Raw genomic sequence first — 16,656 nt, forward strand, 5'->3', positions numbered from 1 at the left:
TACACCATCAAAACTTTCTTAACTATCCAGAAATTTTGGAATAAAATTTAAACCGCGAACGCGCTGTATCTCTTAAATCAGCGGCATTGGTACCAGCGACGTCGAGTTTAGTGTTGGCCCAGTTTTTTCGACTCACCCCGTGTGTAAAACTCAAAAGACAGCCCACGTAATGAGGCCAGACACGAGCAATTTCTAGCCGCTAGACCAAAAGCTGCGGTCCCAATTTGCACAATAAAAAACGATCTAAACATCCTGTAGAGGGAAAACGAGCGACTTTTTTGCGGGGCATATTTGGCTGGGTCACTCTATCTGTCCACTACCATTTCCATGTTCATTTGTATCAACGTTCCGGGACCCTCCTGCATAGGAAAGTTTTCCTGCAGCAATATGTATCATGCGATCGCAGGACACGAGTGTAAAAAAATCAAAAGCAGCAGCGGGGATGGAGCAAATTTGGCCTATTTAACCAAGTTAATAGAGCGTGTGTGTAGTGCTAAAGTGCCGGTGTTACATCGCTGTGTTCAAGTTAGTCCAGACTTATGGTTCAAACACCGCAACATCCAAACTTGGGGACGTAAATCCCGTTAATGCATGCTCGTGTGGCACCCTAAACAGGGCCGAATCTAATTGAATTCCAAATATTTCACTTGTCGCACTCAATTCGTGTAATTCACTCCAAGTTTCCAGGAAAAAGCTCAACAATCGGGGTGATATTTTAACGCCCACAAACAAGCTTATTCGAGGAAAGTGTCTACGTTCTGGTTTAATAGAGCAATTTGTCAAAACCACACTGCAGCTCTAAAACGGCCCCAATGCGAATGGGTTCAATTCAAATTTCAGAGCGGAGCATTCCACGGCGAGCCGAATATTAGACCTTTCATTACAGTTGCAGGGTTATTGTGCCTTGGGACCACATGAAAATGCACCAACGAATTATTTCTCCAAACTTATGGAGGCCCATTGAACGGACAATTCCGCAAAGTGGAAAGTTGGAAGTCGCCTCGAATGGGCCCTCGTTAGTTTTAATTACCGCACTTTGTCACTGGATTCATAAGTAATCATATTGCGATCGGACTTAAGTCCTCGATACTCCAAAATTCCGGGAGATGAACGACAGGAATATATAAATTTTACAGTATAAGTGCTGGTAAAGTGGGAATTAACTGGCGGAGCTGCAACAGCTAATATTGCGCTCCTAGGAGTTTTGGGCATAAATCATCTCTATGGGATTAAATGCTCCAGCTAGGAATGTGCACTTTATGGCCCAGGGAGCTATAAGTGCAATTAAAACAGGCGCAAAAACGTATATTTGTCGATTACGACTTGTGCAGGTTGGCCCCAATTTTCCGTAGGCATTGAAACAATCAAACTATCCAAGTTTCAGCGGAGGCCCCCAGCCGAAGCGATTAACCGCTTAAACCGCTCTATTTTCAAACACAACAATCCCGGGCCGAAATCCCAACTTAAAGGTCAACACACACTGCCGCTTCAAAGCACTCGAATTTATTTATTTTTCGTTACATTCAAGGGAAAAGGACATTTTTCAGGTGGAATGTTTTACTTTGTGCCGAGGCTGCTGCATTCATTCGGCCGGCTCATGCTTGCCGGGTCTTTCCACAGATTTGTATTTATTTTCGGGTAGGATCACATGCGGATTAAAGGGCCTGATGTGTCGTTAATCTGGCAGATCTGCAAAAAATTAGAGAGGCAGAAAAGTGGGGCCAGTTCCATCAAGCTCGAGTGAATTTGTTGTTGTTTTCGGTGCTATTTTTCCGTCCAAAATTTACGGACTTTTTTGCGATCCATGAAATGTCCCTGATCACGCTGCAATTTACTTGTCAGTACAACATTTTGTGTGTTTCACGAGTTTTCAAAAGCAAATAGAATTATTCAACAATAGGAGCTGCTATTCGCTCCAATCGATTGATATAAAGTTTTCAAAATTCTTTCGAAATAATCGATGGATATGGAATCTGCGTCGATCCTCGATCAAGGGAGGAAGAGAAATCCTGCAAATACGGTTTGCAGCGTATTACCCTAAAGACGATTGTTCAAAATGTCAGAAAACGTAATAACATAACGTTCTCCGTGTTCTCCCAATTACTCAAGAAAATCCTAATCATTTTTCAAATCCCAAAGAATGGCAACAAGGCGCTTCTCTTTTGTTTAAAATTTTTCGTGGCTGCAAGCTACATGACAGTGACTGTCAAAATGCGCCCTACGTTCCCATATTGCCAAATTTCTCCTCGCCTTCTCCTGGTGAGTTCGATCAAGTTCCTATAAAATGCATGGGAACTCAAGTTACTGGAAATTCAGTTTTCGGCACCAATTCAAAATCCAGGGGCAAATACAGAGGCACTTTGTATCCGGTTTCCAAGATGCAGTGTCCCTGTACCTCGGAAACTAAAGGAGATATTAAGCTGTCGGCTAAGCTGCCTCGTAGATTTCCGATCTAAGACCAGACAGGATTAGCCATAAGCTCGCTCCCACCTACTCGGCGAGAGACGGGATTTCCTAATTAGCTTAGGCCTAAGTTCAGGTTAGCGTGAAAATGGATTTTTTATGGTTTTAGTGAGGCACATTCTGGCACGCATTGTCGGGAAAAATTCGATGCAACTTCCAAGCTCGCAGATAAGCCCGGGTGAAGACTGAGGAACGCTTAAGGAGTCGAAACGGGTTTTCGTCAGATCGATTTTTTCCTGCTCACCTCTAGAGGATGGTTGTTATCTTAATGAAAATCTCGCCTACTGGAAGCAAATAGAGAACGAGCGTGCCCGGGATTTTTAAACGGATGTTTATTGAATAAAGTTTCAGAAAATGGAGCCTGTTTCCAGTATAGATCTTGGAGAAATAAGTAGACAATTTACCGGAAATTCCCATTCTCCAAAACATAATCTTCAGGCATGGTCGGAATTTGTGCTGGCCTGCCAAGTTAAAGGTCTATTGTTTGACATACAGTGAATTGAAGTTGGAAAAACGCGTCTTCGCTTTTGGAATCGAAAGAGATCGTCTTAACGGAATAATCAAACTGGAGATCATTTCAAGATCGAACCATTTTCAGCTGGCGTAACTGGAAGTGAGTCCAATTCAATTTACGTATTTTTTTAACTTAGATACGCCTCTGGATTTTTATCGTTAAATTAAACAGTTCTCGGCATTAAAGTGTTCGAAGGGCATGAAAATTTGTAGTTTTCAGTGGTGCACGAAGAACAGAAATGTTTGAATTTTTAGAATTTAGAAAAAAATTATCTCTACCTTAGAAGCGCCACGGGTCGATAAAGAGCATTTGGGGAACCAAAGGAGATACTGAAACACAACATTTCGAGTAATTTGGCATACGTTCAAGAAAACAAAGTTCTATTCTAAAACAGTCAAACTGAACAAAAAGGCAACACCGCAACCTTCTTTTGTTATAAAATTGTCATGACTGCAAATGGGATGTCAAACGTGCCCACTGTTGTTATATTGTAAAATTTCTCTTAAGATTTCTGTAACTTTCCTACATTCAAAAAAAAAACACCATTTATAATCGTGTTGGTTTTCATAATCGTAAAGGGATTATAAAAAGCCCCCTAATAACTTACTAATCGAGGAGGGATTTGAGGAAATGAATCCGTTCAAACCTCCGATAAATCTCCCGACGTGAACTTTTCCGTAACACACACCCACCAGAGACACAAAATCAAATTTCCCAAACCAGAGATAAAAGTCCTCATTACAGAACTTTGCAAGTTTCGATGAGTTTTTTTGCTGCCCTTTCAATGCTAGATTTTCACGCGAGGGGAAAAAGGTGCAACCCTCGTCATGTTTAAATAAAATATGGCGTCCACAAATAGTGGTCAAATCGTTGTTAAGACCGTTTTCGAAATTCCCCAAAAACCGAGGTCCATTTTTAAATTTATTGCCGCAAACAAATTTAAAAAGGTTCTCGGATTCGAGTGCGTAATAAATATTTAAGAGCCTGGGAGCGTCAGTTTATATTTCTATTCAGAAAATCGGTTCTCTTGTTGGCGAATCTTTTCAAACCGAAATAGAAAATGCGTTCAAACGAAGAAAAAGTCATATATTATGCGATTTTTCAGCGAATTCGCAGTTTGCAAGACCGTCGACGGAATATTGAATGAATAAATAACTTTAGCGTTTCGGTGGAAAATCAGCTCCCCATAAATTCTTGTATTTCAACCGATTCTCTTTCGCGTTTGTTTTTGGCTGTTGGCGAAGTTTATTACTAATCCCTGTTTATTACTAATATGACGTCACACACGGGACGTACTAAATCCCACGTAAACCGATACAAATTGGCCACTTCGTGCAGGCGGTCTTAATCACCATACGCCCTTCAGCCCCGTAAGCAAAAAACCTCAAAACACTTGCAAGTAATGAAAGAACATAATACGGGGCACTTGGGGGTATTCAGTAGAGACAAAAGGGTCATGAGGAGGGTAAAAATCAACAACTTTTTCATCCTTTGGCGTCCTAATTTCATACAAAACAGGGTGCCACGAGACTCAAGTGGTGGCAATCTACATTCACTTTGCCGCGCTTGTCTGAAGTCCCGGAAATTAATTTTTAGGGCCCATATCTTTTTTGCGTCGGGCCACCCGTTTGAGGGCGATTTTGTGCCTTAACGGCGGCCCGAATGCGCCCGCGTTGACCACCCTGTATGGAATAATTGGGGTTCAGCGAACCGCTCGAAGCGTGATTAAAGCGAAACCTTGCACATTTCTTTGAGGGTGCATTCGGGGGAGGCAAGGAAAGTGGTTTAGTGCTGCCGGTGGAGAACTGACTGCTAATTGAGTAGCGCGGGGGGATGAGCTTTCGTTCTTAAATCCTCGGGGAGCCGTTCATATATTTAAGTTGCTGAAAATACGAAACTGGAGCCGAAAGAAGGAACAGTAATCATGTTTCGCAATCCGTATAAATTTTCAACATATGCGGAATCCGGCTTGTCTGTCGGTCGGTGGCTTAGATTGGAGATTTCGACCTGAAGTTTAGAATTTTTCTAACTGCTGGAGTTTCGCTTGATCGATATAAAAAAGACTTTTCAGGCCTCTCCTCGAAACTTTCGGTTTGCTTAGACATAATACTTCGAAAACTGAGTCATTATCGGGTTCGGGCCATTTCAAGGCGACTTCAAAAAAGGGCCTCAAAACGCAGAAAATCAAAATATAACAGAGTCTTAAGAGAAGGAGGGAATGACTAAACTGCTCTCGAAAAGGGGGAAAATTGTTAATTAATAGTCTTAATAAATATTCGTTCGTTCAATGCAAAACATTTTATCTGGAAAATCAACATTTTGGAGTTTAACAGTGTACACATGTAAATCATTCTTGCAAAATTGATAAGCGTAAAATAGAGCTATTTTGTTTAAAAATGAAATTATTAATAGCGAATATTCCAGGATAGCCGTTTCTATTCAAATTCCATGTTAATCAGTAAAAGCAAACACAAACAGAAATTAAAAATGCGTACATGCAAAAAGGATTCATATTTATTACAGTCAAAAAGGCAATTTTGGAATTCCTCTTGAAAATCCCCATTATGGAATAGTCAATACTTACATAACACAACCAGTTTCAAAGCAGATGGAATGGGCCTTTGATGAAGTTGAACTTGTGCAAACTAGAACTATTGTTTCTCGAATATGATCAATACAACGTAACTTACCACAAAGGGGATACACCCTCAATTCTCCCTATAAGTACTCATGAGATTAACTTATTTGAAACTTTGATTGAGGGAAATTCTAGGAGAATTAACCAAATTCCTGGAAGTGGTATTTCGCTTCTTGCTCTCTGAAATTGCGTCCCTTGAATATAAAAAAGAGCAGAAATTAGTACATTTCCTGTACTTTAGTTTATACTGGAAGTCTCAGAAACAATAATTCAAATGATCATTGGACCCCAGAGTTACGTAGCAAAAATAACAAGAAGATATCTGACGAGTTTAAATCGGGACCGAGCGATGGCTACAGAGGTCCATGACCCTTGCCACTCTATCGAGGGGAGAAGTTCATATTTGAAAACTCCCTTGCTTGTCTGAATATAAAAACCAAAAACATTTTCTTTAGTGTCGAAGAACGTGCTCTAAAATTAGAGCTAAATCGTTTCTCAAGAAGCTCAAGTGCTCCTATTCAGCTTTGCCGGAAATTCAGCCGGTCCTTCGCCACACGTTGATTGAAAATTCATGTTGACACTGACGTTCTCTGATTAAATGAGGATTTTCTGTGTCGTATGTTGCTTTTGGAGTAACAAATTGTGGAGATCGATTCTGAGTTGAAAAGCCCTTTTTCAGCACATTTCGACGAGGCGTAGAATGGTAGGGAGATAGCCTTTCTCTGCAGAATTTTAGAAACTGATGATTTGAGTTAATGTCCAGCGTGACTGCAGAGATACCTCTGGTGCCAGTTTCGGGACCCTCCAGCATTCAGATGAAGATTTCATGTTCTTATCTGGTTTCAACCAAGTAAAAATTTAGGTCGATTTTTTTGTATTCTAAAACCAATTGGTTCTTACTCCATTCACAATTATTGCAGCAATCTAGTGATTAATACTTGGGAGATGGACGCAGCATGCAGGGTGTCAAGAATGATGGTGGTGCGCAGTAATCTTGGAAATGATAAGAGGAATAATTTTCGATAAACAGAGTTAAGCTGCGTTCCTGGATTCAAGAACACATCCCAGACGTAAAGGCGCAATCACTCACTTTCGCGGGAATAATAAGTGACCAGTGACGTACATCTCCCGCATTCGCTCACCATTTCGACCCCTTCAACATCCACTAATCTGATTTGAAGTTCTAACCATCTCTATGGCTTTCTCTAGCCATAAGCTCTAGACGACATTCGAATGCAAATTATTCGGCTGATTGGTTAATTAATATTCAGGCGCTAAAGCAGGTAATTTCCGATATTTCTCATTGTCGGCACGGCTTCCCTAATTAAAGACGACTCGCTAAATCTGGATTCACAGCTGGTTGTGATATTCCCATGCGTCTTATTGTGACTTTAGCTCTGATTCGCTTATAGGGCTGTCATGAGGAGCACCACAGGAAAATTAATTTTATCTGGTGACGAGGGCGCATCCTAATTCGCTCGGCTCGGTGATTTTGTTAATTGCGTGTTGTTTTTGACGAATTTTTCCAAATGCACCGGTAAATATTTATTTTGATCGTAAAAGTCACCTTCCAATTATATCCCTTTGTTGTAGCTTTTATTGGGGTGTAATTCGCGTTTATGGTGGCGATAAAATTTCGATAGTGTCAGTAAACCCACGTAAAATACGGAAAATCAAAAGACAGCACTCGTTTTTATCTTAACACACGATAACAATACGCTCCTAGGGGACAAATCTAATAAAAATAGTTAGTTGCCAATACAAATCCACGCTAGAGCAAAACCCCAAATATTTGCCCAGTTCATTTATACGAGACTCGACAATCTATAAAGGACTAATTTATCTGTTTGCAGTTTAACTTAGAATTATGATGACAATTATTGTATAAAGTGGATAAAGTCGTATTTATCGTGTAGAAGCACTTTAGACCCCCGCGTCGAATACCATGGCGTTTAACGATAAGAAAACGTTAAACGGCGAAATTCAAAAAATTGCCTTAGTGATGCAGAAAAGTGACCAGGAATCCAACAGGACCCCGGCGCTTGGTCTAGTGGACACGCTATTGTCGATTTTCGTCGTTACGCCCCTGGTGATCTTCTGCTGGAGAGGCTCGTGGGGGTTTATGGATTTGCATGCAAAGTACTTTCCGGATTTACCATGTTTTTTAATTGGTAAGCTCTCATAAAGTTTAAAATTAAGCGGAGCAGTTTTTGTTGTTGATTTTAAAACTTTTTGTTTCAAGCCAAAAAAATCGAATTAGAATGTAATTTTCGGCTGAAAGTTTCGAGTAGGATTGTATGATATCTATGTATCTCGGCAATAGTGGAAAGTTAGTGCATAAATAAAATAATAACCATTAGAATGTCTTCTGTACAAAATGGCGAATGCGCCTTTAAGGTTGCTTTAAAAAAAATTGAGGTATTTTATGGTAGGGTGCAGCGTGTTTTCTTTTTCTTTTGTGCAGCCTTTAACGCTGGAAAAGTACAACATGACTGTCTCTCATAATGTATTGTGTTTGCTTAGACATATGCTTTATTTCGAACACAATATTAGGTATACTTAGGCTCAAGAAACACTCCAGATTCCTTGTTTGCTTCATTAACATCCAGACGAATCTATCTACTTATATCTTACTTGTATTTACTCTGCAATTACGACAGAAATGTTGCTTTTATCAATATCCATTTCGTTACTTGTACCGTTATTCGGAAAGCGACCGATTAATGGAAATAAAAATCGTATTACTGCAAATGGCAAATAACTTTTCCGCCTACCCGGCATTAAATCGCGGTTCCAAAGCCCTTTATGTCTGGAATAAGCATCCTCTAATGGCCTTTAAAAGGTAAAAGTGTATTTCTCTCGAGAATGAGCTCCACTCAAGGTGTCCCTCGCAGATAAAAAAGCCTCCATTTTTTAGGTATGATAATTCATATATCCCTGGCTGTAGGGCAAGACAGCTTGCATGCAGCCATTATAAGATCCGACAAGCACTGGGGCCTTAAGATAGTCTCGCATTTTGCACGAAGGTTGTACACCTACGTTTTCTTCACTGCCACAATTCTACATTGGAAAGGTCTGTTATTACTCGATCAATGACTTCTTAAATATTTTGGGATTATTCAATAGGCGGTTGGGGTCTGGTGGACTCTCTAACTCACCTGAAAACTGGCACCGATGACGTGGTGCTCGCAGAGGGAAGTCACTGGTTTTTAATACTGAGCACATCAACTACCTTGTTATTAATAGCCCTAAAGGGCCTTAGGAATTCCATTGCTCCTCCATTCGCCATTTGCATAGACAAGAGCGACTACGTCTTTCTGTTCCCCACAATGTTTCGGAGAAAAGTAAGATTGACATGTTTTTAGTTGCTTTATTGTGTAATTTGATGCGATTTTAGTGTCAGAAAAGTATGTTTCTCACAACTCTGGATGCGTTCTTTTCAGTAGCAATTATGGGGAACTTGGTGGTGATATTCTGGAGGGGAGTATGGGCCATTATAGATATCCTCTTGGTACCCAAGGACTTCAAACTCTCCTGTTGGTTAAGTCTGGTAAATTTGCCATTTTTTCGTTAATTAGGCAGACTAGTAAACAGTTTTTCGCAGGTATTAGGACTGCTCTTAGTGGGTTTAGTATTTAGGCTGGAAAGCACCATGAAACGCGCGTGTTCAGTGTATACAGGATGGCGCAAAATTATTATAGCAGATTGTTACATTACCCTTAGCTGCATAGCCACCTTGTTGTACTGGAGAGGGGCTTGGGCTCTGATAAATATTTATTTTTTGCCAGGTATTTTCTAAAACCGACTGAAAACGACTGATAAATAGTACCAATATGCATGAATGATATAGATGACATGCAGCTGAGCTGTCTATTATCCCACTTTGTCAGCTTTACGGCCTTAGTAGTAGTAAACTGCTCGAATTCCTTGCTTGTTCGAGGCATTTACAAGGATGGGAAAGAATCTAACGGCGATTGCGTGATGTTTCCTTGCCGCTATTTGAGGATTATTTTGGACGTGGAGGATTCATATGAAAGTGAGGTTTTGGAGCCTAATTTCGACAGCGAGAAAAAAATTCTTAGTAAATCTGATAGTGGCATAGTCTGATATTTTTGTAAGGAATAATTTTGTAAATGGTAAAATTTAGATTTTCTTAACTCAGTGTGTTTTATTGCTCCTTCATAGCCAAATTTGTTGTGCTGGTAAATACAACCTCATGGTAAACCCCATCACCATTTGTCATTAAGCCGCCATTATGATGGATTTATGCAAACGGGCTAAATGGACACACTTTCCTCCAATGGCGATTTTTGAATTTGATTTTTAAATAAAACATCAGAACAATAAACACAAAATTCTACGTATAAAATTCAATAAAATTTAGAAAGTCAAAAACAGGCAACATGGCAGCTCTCATTTGTTTTTAAATTAGCAAGACTACGAGCTGAGTGACGTCAACAGGCAAAGTGTATCCAGCGTTGTCAGTTTTCGAATATTCTAGTATGTTTATCGATTTTTATTAACTTCTAAATTACGAAAATCACCTACACAATACTAAAATCTTATGCTCAAATCGGGATTTTAAATTTTCTTATTTAACTCACTGGGTTTGACCTTAATAGTATTATCTGAAACAAAAAATATTATCATTGACTTGAAAATGCAAGCTGTCCGCTTCTGGAAGTCAGCCACGAGGATCTAGGTACCCATAAGAGATACGACGCCGATTAAACTGGGACACACTTATGTAAAACTCCGATGATTTTCGGAGATATTCAAAAAAACCGAAATTTTGGAAAAAACGTTTATATTTTTGCTCAGTTTGGGTAATTCAACCTGACCCTTGCTACCTGGTGTATCTCCAGACATGGACAACCTGCATGTGTGATCTTACCTGATCGGGGAACCGTGCGCCTCAGCACCAAGCCGCACATCCTATTGAAAGGATACTCAAAGCAGAGCGTCAAAGGCACTGACAAGATTAAAGTTATCACCATATCACCCATAGAGTCCAGGGTCTGATCATGGCCCAACATTACGACTATGGATCACTGCACAAGGCAAACTGCAACTTACCGAAAGGAAGTGGGAAAAATACGTGGGGCCTTTTTTGGAATTTTGCACCGCCGACTGAAAAAGATAGTGAAAGAGAAACACATTGTAGCCAAGTCTCCCCATTATCCTGAAGGCATCGCATGAGAGAAAGGTATTTACGAGTCCTGAAATTTGGATTTTAATTAGGAACTTACGTGACTAACACCTTATTACCTCCATGACCATTGTGACAAGCCCAAATGATCCAAATGATCCCAAAACTCCAAACTGTGCGATGGGTGGCGAGGAAAAGCGAGGCGTACAGCCTGTTGTACTCAAAATCTTCTAGACGAAATGAACGAGTTATGGCCACAATAAAAGGCATAGAAATAGAGGTAGCGATCCATCCAACTATGTTCGTAAATTTCGAAATTTTAACTTTTTGATCCTTTGTCCTGAACAGAGTATAACCGAACACTAATCCCAAGATATAAGGCCCTCCCCGGACTATGGGCTGGGTATAATGGAAGGCAAAATAATCCGACGAGAGTAGTTTCGGTCTAGAAATAAAGCCAAAACTAACTCAAATCAGGGTCAAGTTGATGTTATGGGTCCATACGTTACTGGCATTTGCCCATTGAACTCGTGAACCCAAGCCACGTAAAAGCTAACTGCGGTGCAGCCCATATAAACACTGAACAATAATATGTATCCAGTCAACTGATTTCTGGCTAAAGCTATCAGGAGGAATGGCGACATGTAGTACCAAAACATGTCAATGCTCAAGAACCACGTTTGAACTATGCACTAAACTGCACCATTAACTTTGACCCATCGAGAGTACCTTAATACTTACGACATCTCTAGGGTTAATAAAAGATTGAATATTAAGCAAGGCAGCCCACCAATAGCTGCTGCAACTCTTTTCATAGGCCTTGGTGTAATCGTAGTACAAGGGGCCACCCCCGAAATGCTTGGTTAAGGTGATGTAGCACCCTATTGCCAAGGAAAAGGGGGCCAGGAGCCTCAAGTGCCTGTTCAAGTAAAACAGGAGAATGTTGATTTTAACACCTCTTGATGTTATAGTGAAGTAAGTGTAGCTGACTAAAGTAGAGGCCACTACGATGAAGGTGTCTACTGTGGTAGTAGCACCGTGAATTGTGGTGCTTGCGTAGGATTCCAGCCACTATAAAGTTAATAAATAGGTCCTATAGGTTTGAGGCGGGTTGTCCATTTTTTCTCTTATTTTTTGGGAGCATTGTCTTACCATAAAGGTAAACTTGGGATTCTTGACAATGGTGAATATGAATTGGAATAATAAAGATCGAACTCATCTTACTTTATATAACTGATACTTAGTAAAGGGTAAATCTATTCCCAGTTAGTTTTAACTAAGATAGTATGTAGCCTCACCCCTATTTGTGTCTGAGGCGTTATTCCCAAATAAAATAAACAAAAACATGAGAATCTTGACAATGGTGAATCCTCCGGCATTAAAATAATAGAGAGATCAGTGATGTATTTCTTCATAGCTGGTTCTTAGGAAGAGGTGAATGTTATTTTCAATTAGTTTGAACTTTGAATACTCTGGAATTCCATCTCTATTGGTATTTGAGACATTACTCCAAAAAAATAAAAAAATGAATGAACCATAAAATTTTAATAAAATCCTTGTATTTTGTCCTTAATGTTGTTTACTCACGTCAACAAAATCCATAGAGTTTATTACAGGGGTGGCCAAATTGTGTACAAATCGATGTCCATAAACTATGAAGTAAATCGATAAAAGTCGTATACCGTGCAAACAACGAATGTCATTTTTGCTTCTGGAACGCGAAAATAGAGCTGCGGCGTTCCGTTTCAACGAAAACAAATTTATTATGCCAAAAACTTCGTCTGAAAGGAGATTTCTTTGGAAATTATGTCATGAAAAGTCGGCAACAACAGTCTGACCTTCGGACATTACCATGTCTGCAATAGTGCTGATCGCTACTATTGCCAACACCAATCCGGCACAAAGCCTGAAATTGATCGAACTCAGAAAATCGATAACTCAGAAAACAGACAAGTTACATGTAAATGAAGTCTCCTTGAGTCAGCTTAGGCAAATCGTCTATAGACATGCAATGTTCCTCAGGAAGCGCCATCGTGATGTTGAGCCCATCAGCTAGCTCAGCTAATAGTTTGCTGAAATGCTTGAGGACGTCGTGGTGATTGCACGAATCTGGGACGCACACCGACCACATGACTTTTATGTCCTCGAGCACGTTGACTCGCAAGTTTTCGAAATGCTAGAAAAGGCGTAAAAGGGCCAAGTTGAGGTGGTTTTCCTCAGCGTATGCGTACAAATTGTCTTGTTCTCACGTGTTACGTCACTGTCCTGCTGTCTTTTCTATGGTTTATGTCGTCTTAAAGTTTGATGTCTTTCTGGTGTTTGTATTGTCCTCGTTACTGTTGTGGTGTTTGCTGTTTGTACTAGATGGATAATAGGTTAAGACACGACAAGTAACGACATGATAAGCGATGCGCACGGGGTAGTTAGGGTGGTTGTTGTAGTCTTTGTTATTTTCGGAGATGGGTTTAGGGCGGAGGGAGGGCTACGTTGTAGTTCGCCCATTCTGACTTCCTTATGGCATTTCACGTAGTAAATTGCATTACTTTCGTTGCTAATCTACAGTTTTCCATTGGTAGAACTTCTGGGCTCCATTCTACAGCAAGATAATCGAACTTTTTCCCACGTACATTTGCCATAAGAGCCCTTTTTGCAATGAACCCATTTTGTATTGTTGAATTCGGTGACGAGAGCATTTCGACGTGCCAATATTTGCCTGGAAATCAACGTGCCAGACGTAATCAAGCCAGTGTTCGCTTTCTAATCCAGGTTAACCAGCATTTTAGCGGTTGACAGTTGATTGGCAGCGGTTTCTAAAAGGATCTTGTCGGATATCGAGTATTTAAGGCTCGTTCGCCGTTCAAACTTTAAATCTTACATGGAACTTTTTTCATCTGGACACATCTCCATCAAGTGTCGGACTCAATATTGCCCTCCTCCTTCGGAATATTTTCACATAAGGACTTAATTTCGGAGCCTTAAACCCTTCATAGGGTTGGTCAATAGAAATCTTTGCTTCTTTGTCGCTGCCCGATAGAAAATTTAATTTGCACTTGGACGCTCTTTTAGAACATTGGGATAAATCAAGTGTAAACACGCAATATTTTAGCCCGAAGAAGCTCTGAAAATAGAGTTGTTTTTGATCGCTGGCGGTCTTCAAAACAAAATTTCCACAAACTTTCGGTATTACGAGCCCTTTAACGAGAAACCGTCTAGCTCAAATTGCCGGCACTTAAAAATAAAATTCTCAAATGGCTATTAACTGTAATAACCCGGTTTAATTTTCCAGATTTAGTTAATCCATAAAAATTTCTTCTAATAGCAGTTTTGGAAGTTAAATTTATTATTGAAGAAAGACGAGTGTGGACGAGCACGCAAAACTTTTGTTAATGATGAAAAAAAGTACCTTCTCAGAAACCGTTTGTCTGAAGCCCAGAATGGTCCTGAGCAGCCCATCCGAGGGGTAGATGTACAGCATGCAGTGGCGTCCCTTGATGAGCCCCGAGGCGGTCTGCTTACGGACATTGAGGCACTGCTCCCAGGCTCCCAGCTCTGCCAAATTTCCTCCGAGAATTCCAGACATGAGCTTGGATGACGCATCAAACACTTTAACACGAAACAATTCGTAAACTGCCAAGAAAAAGCTACTTTGGCTCACTTCTTAGGGCCCACGGCTCCAGGGCTCTTAATCCAACTTTAAACTCATTGATGTGCGCCTTACATAGAGAGTTGTTGACGTCGTTTAATCCGTACGTACTTAAAATCTGGTTCATTATAAGTCCTTGTTTGGAATTGAGTTTTACGGGTGTTCGTGTCGTGTTTGCTGGCAATTTGCTCCCGTTAACCTCCTGATGCCTCGCTGCGTCTGAAATGAGCATTATTTTGCCGCGCTCAATCGTTCCAGTAGCAATTCGTTGCAGCCTCCACTAACCTGAACTAACCCGAAACTAATTCGGAAAAATTCGAACTTACCACTTTCGAACTTCATTTCCCCGGATTTAATCCTTTTACCCGCAGACATATCTTTTTGTTCCGCGATTTTTCCGTCGTTTGTGTCGGCTTGAGCGAAATCAATTTTGGAAAGTCGATTTTGCGCCTCTCGGTTTGTGGAAATTAAATTTTCGTTTCCGGTGCTTATAACTACATTATTTTCCATCGGTTGCGTTAAATTGGACTTTGGTGAGCCGCTGCTGTTCAAAGCGTAAAACTTCCAGCTTTCGACCGAAGTGCTTAAGAGGGTTAAAAGCAAGAAATACTTTAGTCCAGCCATGTGAGCGATGGAGAAGGAATCGCTCTATGCGGGGCTCAGCAGGCTCTAAAACATTCCACTGTCGCAAGTACACTGAAACTGGATGACACTGCATCATTAATAATTTGCATCAGCCATTGCAAAGCACTCCAATATTTCAAGCTTTAATAAGCTCTTTGATGGCTAAATTGCACATGTCATCAACTCGTCATGGCTGCTGAAATACTATGAATTATGCCGTTCAGCTAACATTGCGAAATTTACTGGTTTTGATGGCTTATTTGTGACCTATTTCTATAAGTTTCGTGTTAACAAAATTAATAAATTATTAATCAATCTACCTCAAACAGAGAGAGAGAGAGAGAGAGAGTAAGATTCAACGTAATAATTACAACGCAAATACGGCAATTTATAAATTTTAACTGGAACGTTATCGGACAACCTTAATAGCGTTTTTGGAATATAAAAGAAGCTCCTTAATCGTAATAGCGTTTTCCAGCAGTAATATTAATAATGCGACAAATATTCCCATCCAAAAAAGAGATTTATTTTGTATGGGACATGACTAAATTGTCTAAAATTGCCACCGATTTTCGACGACGCAGCTGAATCTCGTTCAGTAAGTTTTTTCCAGATACTTTTATATCTAATTTAGAAACCTATAGGAGTAGAGGTGGTTTTCTTCACATCTATTTTTTCAATCCAAAAAATGAATTAATTTCATATGGCGCACACATGACTAAATCATCTGAAGTGGTTAGCGCCCTCTAGGAACGTAGCTGAATCTTGTCCAGAAGATTTTTTTCCAGGTACTTTAGTGCCTAGTCTAACAAACCGTAGGCGTAGAGATGGTTCTCTTCATGGTAATTATTTTGCCAAGCCGAAAAAGGGATTTATTTCATATGGTGCATGCATGACTAAATTGTCCAAAGTTGCTGGCGACATCCAGGAAGATAGTTAAATCTTGTCCAAAAGATTTTTTCATACATTTTGGCACCTAAGCTATCAACCCATAGGCGCAGAGGTGATTCCCTCCATGATGATTACTTTTCCAATGCCAGATTTTCAAATCGGCCACAGCTGCACTGTAACACTTATATGGGTTGGTTGATGGTGGTATGGATCCATAACAAACAGAATGCTTACTCCCTTCTCTAACAAACGATATCCAGGTTACCCACCGCTCTAACCCTAGACTGGCTCCATATTTGAAAGTTTGACGCTCGAGAGCCCTTAATGTCATTTTAAGCTCGACGTGATTTCCTTATGGAGAAGTATTGAAAACGTCATTTAGAGCAAACGTGCTCAAAACCTGATTCGTAACAAGTCCTTGTCTCATATTGAATTTTACAGGGCTCCAAACTCTCCCTCGTGTTTTGTATGATATGTTTTGCCCACGTTAAGGGCGAACCATTTTCATAGTGGAGTATTTCACTTTTCTTTAGTATATAATAACAATGTACAGAGTGTCCCAGAAACATTGGCATCAACGGCTGATAGAAGAAAGAGCGATACAGCTAAATATGCCTTATAAAAAGCACTTGTTTTCATTATGCAAGATATTTAACTTTTTTCATAACTTTGAATGGTGTGATACCCACGCTTTTTTGTTAATTTAATTTCTCACTTCGAAACCCCCTAGGAGC

General features: G+C 40.1%; 2 protein-coding genes across 2 annotated transcripts; one reads left to right on the forward strand and one right to left on the reverse strand.

Annotated features, from left to right (window-relative positions):
• Positions 1–7,307: 7,307 nt before the first annotated feature.
• LOC136413047 (uncharacterized) lies at positions 7,308–9,772 on the forward strand. The gene is made up of 6 exons (XM_066396393.1): positions 7,308–7,786; positions 8,533–8,688; positions 8,742–8,959; positions 9,013–9,165; positions 9,220–9,403; positions 9,466–9,772. Exons 1-6 carry the CDS (start codon positions 7,561–7,563, stop codon positions 9,720–9,722), a joined length of 1,194 nt encoding a protein of 397 aa, XP_066252490.1. The 5' UTR covers positions 7,308–7,560; the 3' UTR covers positions 9,723–9,772.
• A 376-nt stretch (positions 9,773–10,148) lies between these two features.
• Positions 10,149–15,584, reverse strand: LOC136412913 (O-acyltransferase like protein-like). Its single transcript, XM_066396168.1, has 12 exons — positions 14,734–15,584; positions 14,420–14,626; positions 14,168–14,367; positions 12,723–12,940; positions 12,603–12,670; positions 12,352–12,545; positions 11,506–11,835; positions 11,269–11,456; positions 10,884–11,209; positions 10,692–10,834; positions 10,510–10,633; positions 10,149–10,243 (listed from the first exon to the last, which is right to left on the reverse strand). Exons 1-12 carry the CDS (start codon positions 15,029–15,031, stop codon positions 10,197–10,199), a joined length of 2,343 nt encoding a protein of 780 aa, XP_066252265.1. The 5' UTR covers positions 15,032–15,584; the 3' UTR covers positions 10,149–10,196.
• Between the last annotated feature and the right edge of the window lie 1,072 nt (positions 15,585–16,656).

The sequence above is a fragment of the Euwallacea similis genome, chromosome 13, assembly GCF_039881205.1.
Source record: "Euwallacea similis isolate ESF13 chromosome 13, ESF131.1, whole genome shotgun sequence".
Classification (NCBI taxonomy): Eukaryota; Metazoa; Arthropoda; class Insecta; order Coleoptera; family Curculionidae; genus Euwallacea; species Euwallacea similis.